Source organism: Stenella coeruleoalba (genome assembly GCF_951394435.1).
Source record: "Stenella coeruleoalba genome assembly, chromosome: 11".
In the NCBI taxonomy this organism is placed as follows: Eukaryota; Metazoa; Chordata; class Mammalia; order Artiodactyla; family Delphinidae; genus Stenella; species Stenella coeruleoalba.
In genome coordinates this window covers 51242533-51259139 of record NC_137157.1, presented here as the reverse complement: position 1 = coordinate 51259139, position 16607 = coordinate 51242533, and the positions used below count along the sequence as shown (strand labels likewise).

Sequence of the window (16607 nt, the reverse complement as noted above, 5' to 3'; positions counted from 1 at the left end):
CTATTAAGCACATTCATACAGATCTAAAATATTATTTTTATCTTACAACAGGGAAATTGGTTACAGTAAAATATTTACGACTAGATAGATATCACCATCGCTTTCCCCAAGCTCTTACTTGCAACACTCCCTTGAAGCCATCAAATAAACATATGAACTCTATGTCTCATCTTCGTCTTCGGACTGGCCTAGCCAATTCTCAAGGAGGTTCCTGAAAAGACTTTCTTCCACTCCTAGGACTGTTCTTTACAATAGGAAAATTCCTGTTTGGCTTCGTCTCCCTTTTTAAATGCTTTTTGTATGTAATATTTTTATTGAGTACAGATCTGTTTGAACGTTCCAGAAATCTTAAGGTTCCAAAGGGACTTAGCAGTGAAGCAGCAATGCTGAGTAGATAGAATAATTGTTTCATTCAGTTTTTGGAGCTCAGTTAAGCCAATGCACTTAAAGTTTTGCATGAGGAACATTGACCTTATTAAGCATTTTCAGATGTGGTGGTTGTTAATTTTGCACCAAGAAGTGTTTGGATAACCACACAAAAGCATGGTGAAAAGGCTTCTTGTATTTCCGTAATTTCCTGTAAACTAATGTTGTGAATTTTTGTATACAGTCACCTACATAGTTCCTTACAGGCTAATGTGGTAAAACTGTTAATTTCCCAATTTAATCTTAGGTTTCTATTGCTTGTAAGAGATTCATTTGCTATAGCTGGAATATGGGAAAATCAATCTGGGTTTAGTGGTTACATATAAGTATAAGTGGATGTACATGTACTTAAACTGGCTTTTGTATATATGTATAAATGCTGGTGATGGCGAAAGTAGTCTTGTTTTGTGAGGATATCTGCATTAAAGCAGTAAAATAAGCTTCCTGTTTTATTCATAATCTAATGTGTATATATATGTATGTGTATATATGTGTGTATGTATATATATATGTATGTGTATATGTGTATATATACACACACATATATACATATGGCTGTACTATCATATAGATCAAACAGCCAAACACCTGGAAGTATTAGATAAAAGTTTAAAATATCTTTTATAGGTTTTATATAAAAATGTCTGAGTATGATATTGTGTGAAAGTTCTGATACCAGTTGTAAGGGATTCAAATTTATGTGAGCAATAAAAAAGCAATTGGCAGACATTGGAAAAGTATTTTGTGAAAAGCTGTATTTATTATAAATACTAGGGCTATGACATAGTACCATTGGGATTAAGTCATTTTCCCAATCTATTTATAATTTAATGAGATGTTAGCTTCCCTGTTGTATGTCAAGTTTAAAGCAGGGCACATTGTTGCAGCAAAATGTGTATTTGAGAAATTATATTTGCAATTTTGGGTCATGAAAGTTTGCAGTATAGTAAATGCAGGAGTGATGGTTGCTTTGTGCCTCAGTATTTACTTTGTTTCAGTGAAGTTACCTTATTACTGTTTATGATTTCAGATTAAAATAGTTACGGAGCAAAGTTTACTTGTAATGTAACAATTGGCTTTTTAAAAATAACATGTTGATATGTCATTGTCAGTCCAAATGAATATGTGAAACAGCTGGAATTGTACCAATTTTGATTTTGTTTAAAGCTCAGTTTTCTTTTTTTTTTTTTAATTGTATATGTGTTGGGTTTGCAGCATGAACTTGCACAGTTAATGCACGTTTTCTGGTTAAGTAAACATGATGCACACTGTTCTGTAACAGAAAACCCTATTGTGCCTTACCTATGTGCTTTTGTGGGCACCATGTTTATGAAGAATAAAAAATGATTTGTTATCTGAAGAGAATAAATTTTAAATTCTCAGTTTATGTCTCAGATGCTAAAGTGTGAAAAAATATATATAATATATAAAATAACTAATCTTTCTGTATTTTATGTGCATCACAGTGATTTATCTGTGCTTAGTGACCCCATCTTGTGACCTGTTATAAGAGTGAATGTAAAAAATAGTTGTGGCATTTTAAGAGGTCGCCTTTTGATGCAGATGCATCTTTCTCTTGCTTCTAAAACATATTCCATGTAAACATTGTACATTTATTATTGTAATATATACTTTTATGCAGCTTATTTTACCTGAAACTGTTAAGCCGACCAAGATCCCTCCCTGCAAGACAGATGGGAATGTGTATAATAACTAGATATTTGAGAAGTTCTGAAGTTTGATGTAATCTGTTACTTGTCCTGTTTAAAAAAAGGAAAAAATTCTAATTAAAAATTTATTAGGTTTTTTTTTTTAAATGCGTCTTGGCTTTAAAAAATTTTTTTTAAGTGCCCTGTGTCTTTATTTTATTTTATATTTTTTACCAGTGAAAATAGATGCCTTTATTTTTAATCTTTTTTGGTATCTGTAAATATATGTATGATTATAAAAATGGATGAAGACCCTGAAGTTAATTTTAACCATCCATTCCTCAGCATCTTTTCTTTATGAAAATGTCCTTGTCTAACTTTCAAGTGTTTGGCTTAAAGTGGGGCAAGAATGTAAATCAGATGTATCACTAAAGCACTACTTAGTTTAGCTAGACTTTTTTTTTTTGGCTGCGTTGGGTCTTTGTTGCCGCACGTAGGCTTTTTCTAGTTGTGGCAAGTGGGGGCTACTCTTTGTAGCGGTGCACGGGCTTCTCATTGCAGTGGCTTCTCTTGTTGCGGAGCATGGGCTCTAGGCAGGTGGGCTTCAGTAATTGCAGCACGTGGGCTCAGTAGTTGCGGCACATGGGCCCTAGAGTGTGCATGCTTCAGTAGTTGTGGTGCGTGGGCTCAGTAGTTGCAGCACGCAGGCTCTAGGGCACGTGGGCTTCAGTATTTGTGGCTCCTGGGCCCTAGAGCACAAGCTCAGTAGTTGTGGCGCATGGGCTTTGTTGCCCCATGGCATGTGGGATCTTTCCGGGCCAGGGATTGAACCTATGTCCCCTGCATTGGCAGGTGGCTTCTTAACCACTGTGCCACCAGGGAAATCCCAGCTAGACATTTTTTCATAGCAAGACTTTCTCAAAGGAAGCCATTCTTTTACACATTCTAGCTCAAACTCCTTATCATAAAAAAATAGTTTATGGGCTAGCTACTTTGAGTAGCATGGGTTTCGATTTTTCGATGGTTTAATCAACTAAAAAGAAGACTTGACTTAGTTGGTAGACTTTTATTGGTTGCTAACAAATGTCAGACACTGTTACACATTAGGGATGCAAAGATGAAAAAGACATGGCACAGTCTTCAAGATGGTCACAATTTAGAGAACCTAGGGCAGCTAAGTTAAAAGATAGTGTGGAAAATATAGTGAGAGAAGAAAGCAGAATAAATTCTGGGAGATTAGGGCTTCCCTGATGGCGCAGTGGTTAAGAATCCGCCTGCTAATGCAGAAGACATGGGTTCAAGCCCTGGTCCGGGAAGATCCCACATGCCGCGGAGCAACTAAGCCCATGCGCCACAACTCCTGAGCCTGCTCTCTAGAGCCCGTGTGCCACAACTACTGAAGCACGCATGCCTAGAGCCCTGCTCTGCAACAAGAGAAGCCACCGCAATGAGAAGCCTGCGCACTGCAACAAAGAGTAGTCTTCACTCGCTGCAATTAGAGAAAGCCCGCAGGCAGCAACAAAGACCCAAAAATTAATTAATTAATTAATTAAAAAAAATTCTGGGAGATTAGAGAGGTTGCTTATGCATCTTAATAGATTGAGAAGACATCAGGGCAGATGAGGTAAAATTTATCAGACACTTCTTAATTAGTATAGGTACAATGGTAAGTTTCTTTTCCTGTGAGCTCTCAGGGAAGCTTCTGTTCTTGTGATGAGCTCATAAAAATTAATGTGTTGAAACCTGAGTTATTATAAAATCCATTTTCATGCTCATTGGTCAGTAGAAACCTGAATATCTTGTGAATATAGAAGCCTGATATTGCACTTTGTTATATTTTCCTTGTGTGGATGACAAGTTGTGATTTCCAAGTGAACAGTGTCTTGATATATCATGTGCCCAGAACATTTCCTTTAATAAGATTGACCTTGCAATTCTCATTCCCTGCTCCTAGTGACATTACATTACTGCAGGTCATCTACATGGCTTCTTTGCCCTTTTTTCCTAGACTTATCTCGGCAAGTCACTTCTTCCAGATGACTCAACAAAAGATGCTAAATCAAGCAGAATTTTGGCAGCCACTCATTTGGAAAGGATGCTCAAGAACAGGTACTTAACTGAAAATTAGAAACCAGAAGTTGTGCTTTAAAGAAACTGAATGTCCATAATGCTCATTCTACTGGTCTAGTGAGCATAACTAGCTACTGCCTTTAAGCCCCACTGGAGAAACTTTATGACTAGGAATACATCCTGATGGTAGATTTCTGTACCCAAGAACCTCTACCAGGGGCAGCAGGATAGACTGATTTTGTTGATTCTTGGACTTTAATGCCAGTAGAACCTGAGTACTTAGATTTACCGTTTCTTCCATGGGTAGACATTGGAGACCTGCACATGCTCCTTAAAATTGGAAAGAAGTCTGTCTGGGCATAGAGAGCACATGAAAAAAGATTGATGAGAAACAACCTAGTGCATGTATAAACTACAAGCAATTTCTTATGGTTGAATTACTCAGTACGAGACAATAGAGACAGGAGAGGTAGGTAATGATCAGTTCATGGAAAGCTTTGTAGGTCACATTCTGAAGTTTGGATGTGGGTTGTTAAAGGGAGATCAGGTGAGGATTTGTTGGGATGAAAAATGGAGAAAGGATTTGAAAAATAGAGATAAAATGGGAAGGACTTGATTAATTGGATATTGATAGAGAAATTGATGTCCAGTTTTCTAATGTAGGAACTCTAACCATCCCAACATTTGGAGAATAGGTGATAAGTAACAAATTGGATGGGAAAAATGATAAACTGAATTTTTGGATACTTTGAGATTGGGATGGAATATTCATCCATCCCAGTATTCAGGTGGATGTTTCTAGTAGGTGATTGGATTTCCAGTTCTGAGGTATTTTGAGAAAAATCTGAGCTGGAGATACAATTTGGGAGTTAAAACCACAGAGGTGAATCAGATGACCCAGAGAGAGAGTCCATATAGAGACAGAAATTTAGTTTAATCCTAATTCTGCCATATTTAGCTATGTGGGCCTTAGGTGGAGGTTTGGGTTGGGGTGAAGTATTAAGAAAATTTCAAAACAAATTAAGAAGGTGGAATTTGAAAAGGTCTTTGAATGGGGTGAAGTTGAAGTAGAAATTTAGTATGACTATCACATTTCTGGCTTGGGCAACTGGTTAGATGGTGGTGACATTCCCTAAATTATGGATGGGCGGTTGGCGGGAGCCAGATGCTAGTCAGAGTGCTAGATAAGACTTCCCAGAATTGCAAATGTTAGGCAAAATAATCCTTCTGACTTTTATTTTTCTGTTGTAGGACATTGTTGGAGGATGAGTGATAGGGGACAGTCTTTGAGAATCTCTCTCCAAAAAAACAGAACTGTTAACTTACATAATGTTCTAGCATTGTCTATGATTCTCTGGTATTCATTAGAAATTTTCCTGATTTGTAGAAAATGAGATGTTATGTAGATCTGTAAACCTGTGACTGTCAAAAGAAGGAATAAATACAAAAGTTGGTTGTTAATTAGGACTGTTTATAAACGGTTTGCCATGCACCCAAAGCTAGGAACTTGGTTGATGTGTGTTATACATTTATAAAACCTTTGTAAACTAGTCAAGTCTTAGAGGCCTGGAAACCATTTTTTTTCTTGGTGACTTCATTTCTCCTTTGATTTATTGAGTGAATTAAAAAATTTAACTCCAGAGGGCAGTTTTATGTTTATAGTTCCAAATGCTACAATACTTCCTTTTACTTAAAAAAAATTCATGTGGACATTTTGAGATTTCAGTGGCACTTTAAATCCTACTGAGTAATAGCCAAAACTCAAGTTGGTCTTAAAGGCTTGCCTTTATCTAGACCAGTGCTGTCCAATACTTAATATAATGTCAGGCATGTGTAATTTTATTTATTTATTTATTTATAATAAATTTATTTATTTATTTTTGGCTGCGTTGGGTCTTCGTTGCGGCGAGTGGGGGCTACTCTTCGTTGTGGTGCACCGGCTTCTCATTGTGGTGGCTTCTCTTATTGCGGAGCGCGGGCTCTAGGCGCCCAGGCTTCAGTAGTTGTGGCACGTGGGCTCAGTAGTTATGGCGTGGCATGTGGGATCTTCCTGAACCAGGACTTGAACCCGTGTCCCCTGCATTGGCAGGCGGATTCTTAACCATTGCACCACCAGGGAAGTCCAGGCATGTATAATTTTAAAATTTCTGATGGCCACATTAAAAAAAGTAAAAAACAGGTGAGATTAACCTTAGTACATTTAATTTAGCCTTATATATACAGGATATTATTATCTCAACATATAATAAAAGCTTTTATTAATGAGCTATTTTACATGCTTTGACATCTAGAATATAGATTACTCTTACAGCTAGGGTGACCCTGTGTTGTGTGACTTACAGTGCTAAAACTTGTACAGATGGTTACCTTATTTACAGCCCATCTTAATTCAGATGCTGCATTTTTATTGAAAATACTTGGTCTATATTTAGATTACATAAAATCTACTGTTTGAAAAAGTTTATTCATATATGCATGTTCTTCCAAATATACTTAAAAGTGTTCCTATAACTGAATCAGGTATCAGTTAAATTTACATTAATTCAAATTAAACCTTCAGTTCTTCAGTTGTACTAGCCACATTTTAAGTGCTCAGTAGCCACATGTAGCCAGCGACTACCATGTTGACAGTGCCAGTCTTGAACAACCTGTACCTTTCTAGCTAAGTCCTAGTCTTCACGCAGCCACTGTGCTCCAGCTAGACTGCACTGCTTGCCCTTCCCCTTCATATCTAACTTTTGCTTGATTCTGCCTTTACTGGCATTGTTCCTATTGTTCTTTTTGCCTGAAACATCCTTCATGTCCTGCTTCTGTATACCCAAATATTGCCCATCCTCTAGAATCCTATACAAATGCCTCTTCCAGGAAGTGGTATTGATGAACCCTGGTTGGAAGTAATTCCTATCATGTACACTACTGAAATATTGATATTAATTTTCACTTCTCATGATTTTGGCAGTTTCTGTCTTGTATTATGGTGTTCTCAATCCATTCTAGTTTGGCTTCTGTCCTCATTGCTCCTCTGAAATCACTTCTAGAGATCACCACAAATTTCCTTTTGCCAAATTCAATAGTCTTTTATGTGTCCTCACCTTTCTTTGAACTCTCAGCACCATCTGACATAGCTGATCATTATCTCCCACTTTACTTAAAAATTTTTATTATGAAATGATTCACAACATATTAGAATATATATGAAGTATGTATTTTACTTACATTTTGAAGTACGACATCGTTTAAAATATAGAACATTAACTTTGAGGCACCTCTGTGTGCCCTTGATACTTGTCTCTCTTTCCTAACTCCCAGATGACCACTATCCTGAATTTTGTATTAATAATTCTTTATTTTTCATTATAGTTTTACCACATATTAATGTTGGTATTTATCCATTCAACTATGGACATTTAGATTATTTTCACTTTTTTACTATTATAAACAAGGTAGTTATGAACATTCCTTCTTGAATGTGATTCCAGCTGCACATATTCAGATTTCTCTAGGTCAGTGATACTCAAAAAGTATGGTTCTTAAATCAGCAGTATGAACATCACCTGGGAACTTGTTAGTCCAAGCAGATTTTGGGCCCCACTCCAGCAAATGTGAATGGACTAAATGCTCCGACCAAAAGACACAGGCTCACTGAATGTATACAAAAACAAGACCCATATATATGCTGTCTACAAGAGACCCACTTCAAACCTAGGGACACATACACACTGAAAGTGAAGGGATGGAAAAAGATATTCCATGCAAATGGAAATCAAAAGAAAGCTGGAGTAGCGATACTCATATAAGATAACAGACTTTAAAGAATGTTACAAGAGACAAGGAAGGACACTACATAATGATCAAGGTATTAATCCAAGAAGAAGATACAACAATTATATATGCACCCAACATAGGAGCACCTCAGTACATAAGGCGAATGCTGACAACTATAAAAGAGGAAATGGACAGTAACACAATAATAGTGGGGGACTTTAACACCTCATTTACACCAATGGACAGATCATCCAGACAGAAAATTAATAACGAAACACAATCTTTAAATGACACAAAACACCAGACAGATTTAATTGATATTTATAGGGCATTCCATCCAAAAACAGCAGACTACATTTTCTTCTGTGTACACGGAACATTCTCCAGGACAGATCACATCTTGAGTCACAAATCAAGCCTCAGTAAATTTAAGAAAATTGAAATCATATCAAGCATCTTTTCTGATCACAATGCTATGAGATTAGAAATAAATTACAGGGAAAAAATGTAAAAAACAAGCGCGTGGAGGCTAAACAATACGTTACTAAATAACCAGGAGATATATCACAGAAGAAATCAAAGAGGAAATCAAAAAATACCTAGAGACAAATGAAAATGAAAACATGCTGATCCAAACCTATGGGATGCAGCAAAAGCAGTTCTAAGAGGGAATTTTATAGCAATAGAATCCTACCTCTAGAAACAAGAAAAATCTCAAACAATCTAGCCTTACACCTAAAGTAACTAGAGAAAGAAGAACAAACAAAACCCAAAGTTAATAGAAGGAAAGAAATCATAAAATCAGAGCAGAAATAAATGAAATAGAAACAAAACAATAGCAAAGATCAATAAAACTAAAAGTTGGTTCTTTGAGAAGATAAACAAAATGGATAAACCTTTAGCCAGACTCATCACAGAAAAGAGGGAGAGGGCTTCCCTGGTGGCTCAGAGGTTGAGAGTCCGCCTGCTGATGCAGGGGCCACGGGTTTGTGCCCCGGTCTGGGAAGATCCCACATGCCGCAGAGTGGCTGGGCCTATGAGCCATGGCCGCTGAGCCTGTGCGTCCGGAGCCTGTGCTCTGCAACGGGAGAGGCCACAACAGTGAGAGGCCTGCGTACTGCAAAAGAAAAAAAGGGAGAGGACTCAAAATTAGAAATGAAAAAGGAAAAGTTACAACAGACACTGCAGAAATACAAAGCATCATAAGAGAATACTACAAGCGACTCGATGCCAATAAAATGGACAACGTGGAAGAAATGGACAAATTCTTAGGTATAAACTTCCAAGACTGAACCAGGAAGAAATAGAAAATATGAACAGACTAATCACAAATGATAAAATTGAAACTGTGCTTAAAAATCTTCCAACAAACAAAAAGCCAGGACCAGATGGCTTCACAGGTGAATTCTGTCAAACATTGAGAGAAGAGCTAACAGCAAACCTTCTCAAACTCCTCCAAAAAATTGCGCAGGAGGGAACACTTCCAAACTCATTCTACAAGGCCACCATCACCCTGATACCTAAACCAGACAGAGATACTACAAAAAAAGAAAATTACAGACCAATATCACAGATGAATATAGATGCAAAAATCCTCAACAAAATACTAGCAAACAGAATCCAGCAACACGTTAAAAGGATCATACACCATGATCAAGTGAGATTTATCTGAGGGATGCAAGGATTCTTCAGTATACACAAATCAATCAATGTGATATACCATATTAACAAATTGAAGAATAAAAACCATATGATCATCTCAATAGATGCAGAAAAAGCTTTTGACAAAACTGAACACCCGTTTATGACGAAAACTCCAGAAAGTGGGGATAGAGGAAACCTACCTCAATATAATAAAGGCCATATATGACAAACCCACAGCCAACATCATTCTCAATGGTGAAAAACTGAAAGCATTTCCTCTAAGATCAGGAACAAGACAAGGATGTCCACTCTCACCACTATTATGCAACATAGTTTTGGAAGTCCTAGCCTCGGCAATCAGAGAAGAAAAAGAAATAAAAGAATACAAACTGGAAAAGAAGTAAAACTAACTGTTTGCAGATGACATGATACTATACATAGATAATCCTAAAGATGCCACCAGGCAACTACTAGAGCTCTTCAATGAACTTGGTGAAGTTGCAGGATACAAAATTAAAGCATAGAAATCTCTTGCATTCCTATACACTAACAACAAAAGATCAGAAAGAGAAATTAAAGAAACAATCCCATTCACCATTGCAACAAAAAGAATAAAATATAGGACTTCCCTGGTGGTGCAGTAGTTAAGAATCTGCCTGCCAATGCAGGGGACATGGGTTCGAGCCCTGGTTCAGGAAGATCCCACATGCCGCAGAGCAACTAAGCCCGTGTGCCACAACTACTGAGCCTGCGCTCTGGAGCCCACGAGCCACAGCTACTGAGCCCATGTGCCACAACTGCTGAAACCCACGTGCCTAGAGCCTGTGCTCTGCAAAACATAAGCCACTGCAAGGAGAAGCCCATGCACCACAACGAAGAGTCACCCCTGCTCGCCACAACTGGAGAAAGCCCACGTGCAGCAATGAAGACCCAACACAGCCAAAAATAAATAAATAAAAATAAATAAATTTATTAAAGAAAAAAAAATTAAATACCTAGGAATAAACCTACCTAAGGAGGTAAAAGACCTGTACTCAGAAAACTATAAGACACTGATGAAAGAAATCAAAGATGACACAAACAGTTGGAGAGATAGACCATGTTCTTGGATTGGAAGAATCAACGTTGTGAAAATGACTATACTACCGAAAGCAATCTACAGATTTAGTGCAATCCCTATCACATTACCAAGGGCATTTTTACAGAAGTAGAACAAAAAATCTTAAAATTTGTATGGAGACACAAAAGACCCTGGATAGCCAAAGCAATCTTGAGGGAAAATAACGGAGCTGGAGGAATCAGACTCCCTGACTTCAGACTATACTACAAAGCTACAGTAATCAAGACAACATGGTACTGGCACGAAAACAGAAATATAGATCAATGGAACTGGATAGAAAGCCCAGAGATAAACCCAGGCACCTATGGTCAACTAATCTATGACAAAGGAGGCAAGGATATACAAGGGAGAAAAGACAGTGTCTTCAATAAGTGGTGCTGGGAAAACTGGACAGCTACATATAAAAGAATGAAATTAGAACACTCACGAACACCATACACAAAAATAAACTCAAAATGCATTAAAGACCTAGATGTAAGGCCAGACACTATAAAACTCTTAGAGGAAAACATAGGCAGAACACTCTTTGACATAAATCACAGCAAGATCTTTTTTGACACACCTCCTAGAGTAATGGAAATAAAAATAAACAAATTTGACATAATGAAACTTCAAAGCTTTTGCACAGCAAAGGAAACTATAAACAAGACGAAAAGACAATCCTCAGAATGGGAGAAAATATTTGCAAACAAATCAGTGGACAAAGGAATAATCTCCAAAATATACAAATGGCTCATGCAGCTCAATATCAAAAAAACAAAGAACCCAATCAAAAAGTGGGTGGAAGACCTAAATAGACATTTCTCAAGAAGACATACAGATGGCCAATAGGCACATGAAAAGCTTCTCAACATCACTAATTATTAGAGAAATGCAAATCAAAACTACAATGAGATATCACCTCACACCGGTTAGAATGGGCATCATCAGAAAATCCACAGACAACAAGTGCTGGGGAGGGTGTGGAGAAAAGAGAACCCTCTTGCACTGTTGGTGGGAAGGTAAATTGATACAGCCAGTATGGAGAGCAGTATGGAGGTTCCTTTAAAAAGTAAAAATAGAATTCCTGTATGACCCAGCAATCCCACTACTGGGCATATGCCCAGAGAAAACCATAATTCAAAAAGACACATGCACCCCAATGTTCGTTGCAGCACTATTTACAATAGCCTGGTCATGGAAACAACCTAAGTGTCCATCAACAGACAAATGGATAAAGAAGATGCGGTACATATATACAATGGAATATTACTCAGCCATATGAAGGAATGAAATTGGGTCATATTTAGAAACGTGGATGGACCTAGAGACTGTCATACAAAGTGAATTAAGTCAGAAAGTGAAAAACAAATATCATATATTAATGCATATATGTGGAATCTAGAAAAATGGTACAGTTGAACCGGTTTGCAAGGCAGAAATAGAGACACAGATGTAGAGAACTAACGTATGGACACCAAGGCAGGAAAGTGGGGGTGGTGGGGGCATGGTGGGATGAATTGGGAGATTGGGATTGACATATATATACTAATATGTATAAAATTAGTTAATAAGAAACTTCTGTATAAAAAATAAAATTCAAAAACAGTCTTCTTTAATTTCTTTCAGCAGTGTTTTATAGTTTTCAGGGTATAAGTTTTATACTTCTTTTGTTAAATTTATTCTTAGGTGTTTTATTCTTTTTGATGCTATTATAAATGGAATTTTTAAAAAATTGCTTTTTTAGATTGTTCATTGCAAGTATATAGAATACAGTTGGTTTTTGCTTATTGATCTTGGGTCCTGCCACCTTGTTGAACTTATTTATTAGTTCTAATAGGTTTTAGTGAATTCTTTAGAACTTTCTATATATAAGATCATGTCATCTGCATAAAAGGTAGTTTTAATTTTTCTAGATGCTTTTTCTTTTGTTTTTGACTTACTTGCCCTGGCCAGAACTTCCCATATGGTGTTGAACAGATGTGGAGAGAGCAGATATCCCTGCCGTGTTCCTGAAATTAGAGGGAAAGCATTCAGTCTTTCACCATTAGGTATGACGTTAGCTTTTGGTGTGTTGTGTCTTCATTTCACTGACCTCAAAGTATTTACTCATTTTCTTTTTTCAAGTTGAGGAAGTTCCCTTCTATTTCTAGTTTGTTGATTGTTTTTATCATGAAAGGGTGTTGGATTTTGTCAAATGCTGTCTCTGTTGAGATGATCATATGATTTTTGTCCTTTATTCTACTGATAACAGGGATTAATTTTCAAATGCTAAACCAACCTTCCATTCCTGGGATAACACTCAAGCCATAATCATGGTGTATAAACCTTTTAATATGTTGGTGAATTTAGTTTGCTGGTATTTTGTTGAGGATTTTTGTATCTATATTCAAAAGAGACATTTGGTCTGTAGTTTTCTTTTTTTGTGAGGTCTTTGTCTGATTTTGGCATCATGGTAATACTGGTCTCAGAATAAATTGGGAAGTGGTCCCTCCTGTTTTTGGGGAGAGTTAGTGAAGAACTTGTATTAATTATTTTTTAAATATTTGGTAGAATTCACCATTGAAGTCATCAGGCCTAGGCCTTATAGGCAGTTTTTTGATTACTAAATCAGTCCTTTCACTTGTGATAGGTCTATTCAGATTTTCCATTTCTTCTTCAGTCAATTTCAGTAGTTTGTGTCCTAGGAATTTTTACATTTCATTTGTTGTGTAATTTGTTGGTATATAGTTAGTCATAGTATTCCCTTATAATCCTCTTTATTTCTGTAATGTCAGTAGTAATGTCCCTTCTTTTGTTACTGATTTTAATAATTTGAGTTTTCTTTTTTTCTTGGTCAGTCTAGTTACAAGTTTACCAATTTTGATATTTTCAAAGAATCATCTTTTGCTTTGTTGATGTTGCCTATTGTTTTTCTATGCTCCATGTCATGAATTTCCACTCTAGTCTATTATTTCCTTACTTCTACTTGCTTTGGGTTTATTTTGCTCTTCTTTTTCCAGTGTCTTTAGGTGGAAGTTTAAGTTATTGATTTGAGACCTTTCTTTCTTTAATATGGGCATTTACAGCTATACATTTCCTTCTAAGCACTGCCTTAGCTGTGTCCCATACATTTTGATATATATATTGTGTCCTCATTTTCATTCATCTTAAAGTATTCTAATTTCCCTGTGGTTTCTTTTTTGACCCATTGGTTATTTAGAAGTTTGTTTCATTTCCACATATTTGTGAATTTCCCGTATTTCTCTCTGTTATTAATTTCTAATTTCATTTCATGTGGTTGGATAACATACTTGTTCGATTTCAATTTTTTTTAACCTTTGAAGCTTGTTTTATGGCCTAGCATATGGTCTATCCTGAAGAATGTTCCATGTGAACTTGAGAAGAATATATATTCTGCTGTTAAAAACTCTAAGTCACGAGGGTTCAGCTGGTGCTCTTTGGGTCACCACTGGCTCCCACATCTGATTATATCTTTGATTTTCTGCTTTTGTTTCATTTTTGGCCTCTAAGGATTCCTCTTACTTTACTGCCAGATCAGTAATTCACTTTGAAAGATGTTTTTCATGTTTAATCCAGTAAAAAAGATGTTTTTTTGGGAGGTTTATTCAGGATGTCTTATTCCATCATATTGCTGGAAATAAGTTCTGTTATGCTATTCATTATTGTCCCCGTCTTTGAAAATCATTCATGCTCTTTACCAAAAACAATTCCTGTCTTGGGGTTGGTGCCTGCATGTTGAATAGGGATATTCTGTTTTAGATGGTGATTTGATAGATAGGTACACTGTTATCACCTATGAATAAATTCAACAAGTAATATATAAGATGTATGTGAGGAAAACTTTTCTAAAAGAGATCAAAGAAAACAAATAAATGGAGACAATAATTTTTCCTTGATAAAAAGACTGAATATAGCAAATAGGCTCCCTAATTCTTCCTAAATTAGTAAAGAAGTTTAATGCAATTCCAGTAAAGTTTTCCATAGATTAAAATTAATGTCTTGGTATTTTAAATTAATTTATAGAATATCAGCTGGTAGGATAAACAAGAAAGATATTAAATTCTTAATAAAATATGATTAATAAAGAGAGACTGGCTCTATCAGATGTTAAAGCAAATTAAATCTGTGTCAACATTGTTGCACAAATATATAGTCAGACAACTAATACCTTGAAACAGATTCTTACCTGAGCATAACTGATACCAGAAGGTCACTTAAATTAAATCTATTTAAATTTGGGACCAAATTTTCATAAATAGTTTCACTAGAACTTTAACTTAAAATTTTTTGCTAAGATTACAAAAAAAACTTTCTGTATAACATAGTTAACTTACAAATATTTTAACTCTTAGAAATATTTTTTGACAAAATTATTTGAAACATGGAATGATAATTTTTACTTCATGTTGGCTGTTCCATAATCAAATCATTTTACAAAAGATCCCAGACTTCATCCATTTTTGTAAGGGTATCTTCTAGTCAAATCATTCCCTTATGTGCTTCATGTATCATTGTTTTTTTGTTCTTGGCAACTTTCCTTTAATTGCTCACTGGACTTATTGACACATTCTATGGCTATACTCATGATTTGAATAGTCTTCCATCATCTTTATCAATTTCATGAAATACTACATGTTTGTGAGACTTGCAAGTTCACTTTGTAGTGAATTTTCATTGCACTTGCATTGTGTTTTGAATGACAATCTGCAAGACACTGTCAAAGACAGACATTAATGTAGGAGGTGTTGTGAAGTGGGGAAGAATGTTTGAGGAGGGATTGATTTTTCTTTTTCTTTTTTGGCTGCACCGTGCGGCTTGTGGGATCTTAGTTCCCCGAACAGGGATTGAACCCACGCCCTCAGCAGTGAAAGCATGGAGTCTTAACCACTGGACCACCAGAGAATTCCTGGGATTGACTTTTTAAAGAGCACTTTTTGTAAGAGTATTTTATGATCCATTATCATAACAGTATGTGGTTAATGGATACTTGAATTCCGAAGATACTCTGATATGTAAGAATTTAGTATATGATAAAGATTGGCTTTAAAAATTAGTGGAAAAAGTGGATCATTCAATGAAAGTTTTAAAAAATTAAGCACAAAAGTTAGAGCCCTAATATACCAGGGCCAGAAGCCTATGTTTCCTGCAACTTGTGTTTCCTTAGAAGAGGCACAGACCCTTTGGCTTGTAGTAACTTAGAATATTTTAATGACCAGATACTTCCACACTGTGGAAGTCACTCAATTTCCTCATACTAACTTGACTGAGAGGATTCTTTCACAAAAATTTCGTATGTCCCAATAACACAACAAATGTTCAGTTTACTTTGTTCAGTGCTCTCTTTTTATTTGACAGTCACAGTCGGGCTTCTCTACCTTACTACCAGCATCTGATTTATAGACCCTAGTAACATTTTGGGGAAGGGTTCCTTTCAGAGGAACATGATAACTGACAGAAATATTATGGACATCCCAACTGATGTGCCACAAATGGTTACAGATGTACCATTTAGATGTAGCCTTTAGAGTAGCACTAGGACTTGGAGTGGTGGAGCTCAAGGCCTAGTGACCTCTGGCAGGCTGTTAAGTAGCTTCCTCCATTTAACCAGGGCGCTGTACAATGATTATCCTTTTCTTTCAGCGCCATGAAGTAAAAAAAGTTTGGAGAACACTGTTCTAAGCAATTAGCTGGAAACAATGAGAACGAGAATAATATGCAAACATAGAGTCATTTGGTTTAGGGGAGAGAATGGATAAGGGGGCAGATTAGACATTTTCTTTTTGAATTCACTTCAGTTCTTTTTTTTTTTTTGCGGTATGCGGGCCTCTCACTGTTGTGGCCTCTCCCATTGCAGAGCACAGGCTCCGGACGCGCAGGCCCAGCGGCCATGGCTCACGGGCCCAGCCGCTCCGCAGCATATGGGATCCTCCCCGACCGGGGCATGAACCCGT

The 16607-nt window shown here is 36.6% G+C and overlaps 1 protein-coding gene across 6 annotated transcripts in view; it reads left to right on the top strand.

The window, feature by feature from the left end:
- The window catches only part of LEMD3 (LEM domain containing 3), a 144943-nt gene that overhangs the window by 64438 nt on the left and 63898 nt on the right, over nt 1-16607 (top strand). For 3 of the 6 annotated variants that reach the window (XR_013830655.1, XR_013830656.1, XR_013830657.1), the window contains exon 13: nt 52-4184. Coding sequence is in view for 1 of the 6 variants with exons in the window: in XM_079938327.1 (XP_079794453.1) it covers nt 52-215 (164 nt within the window). In the remaining 5 variants the exon portion in view is untranslated. Of the gene's footprint in view, nt 1-51; nt 5968-16607 lie in introns of those variants that run through there. The other 3 variants (XR_013830659.1, XR_013830658.1, XM_079938327.1) reach the window with 3 other exon arrangements.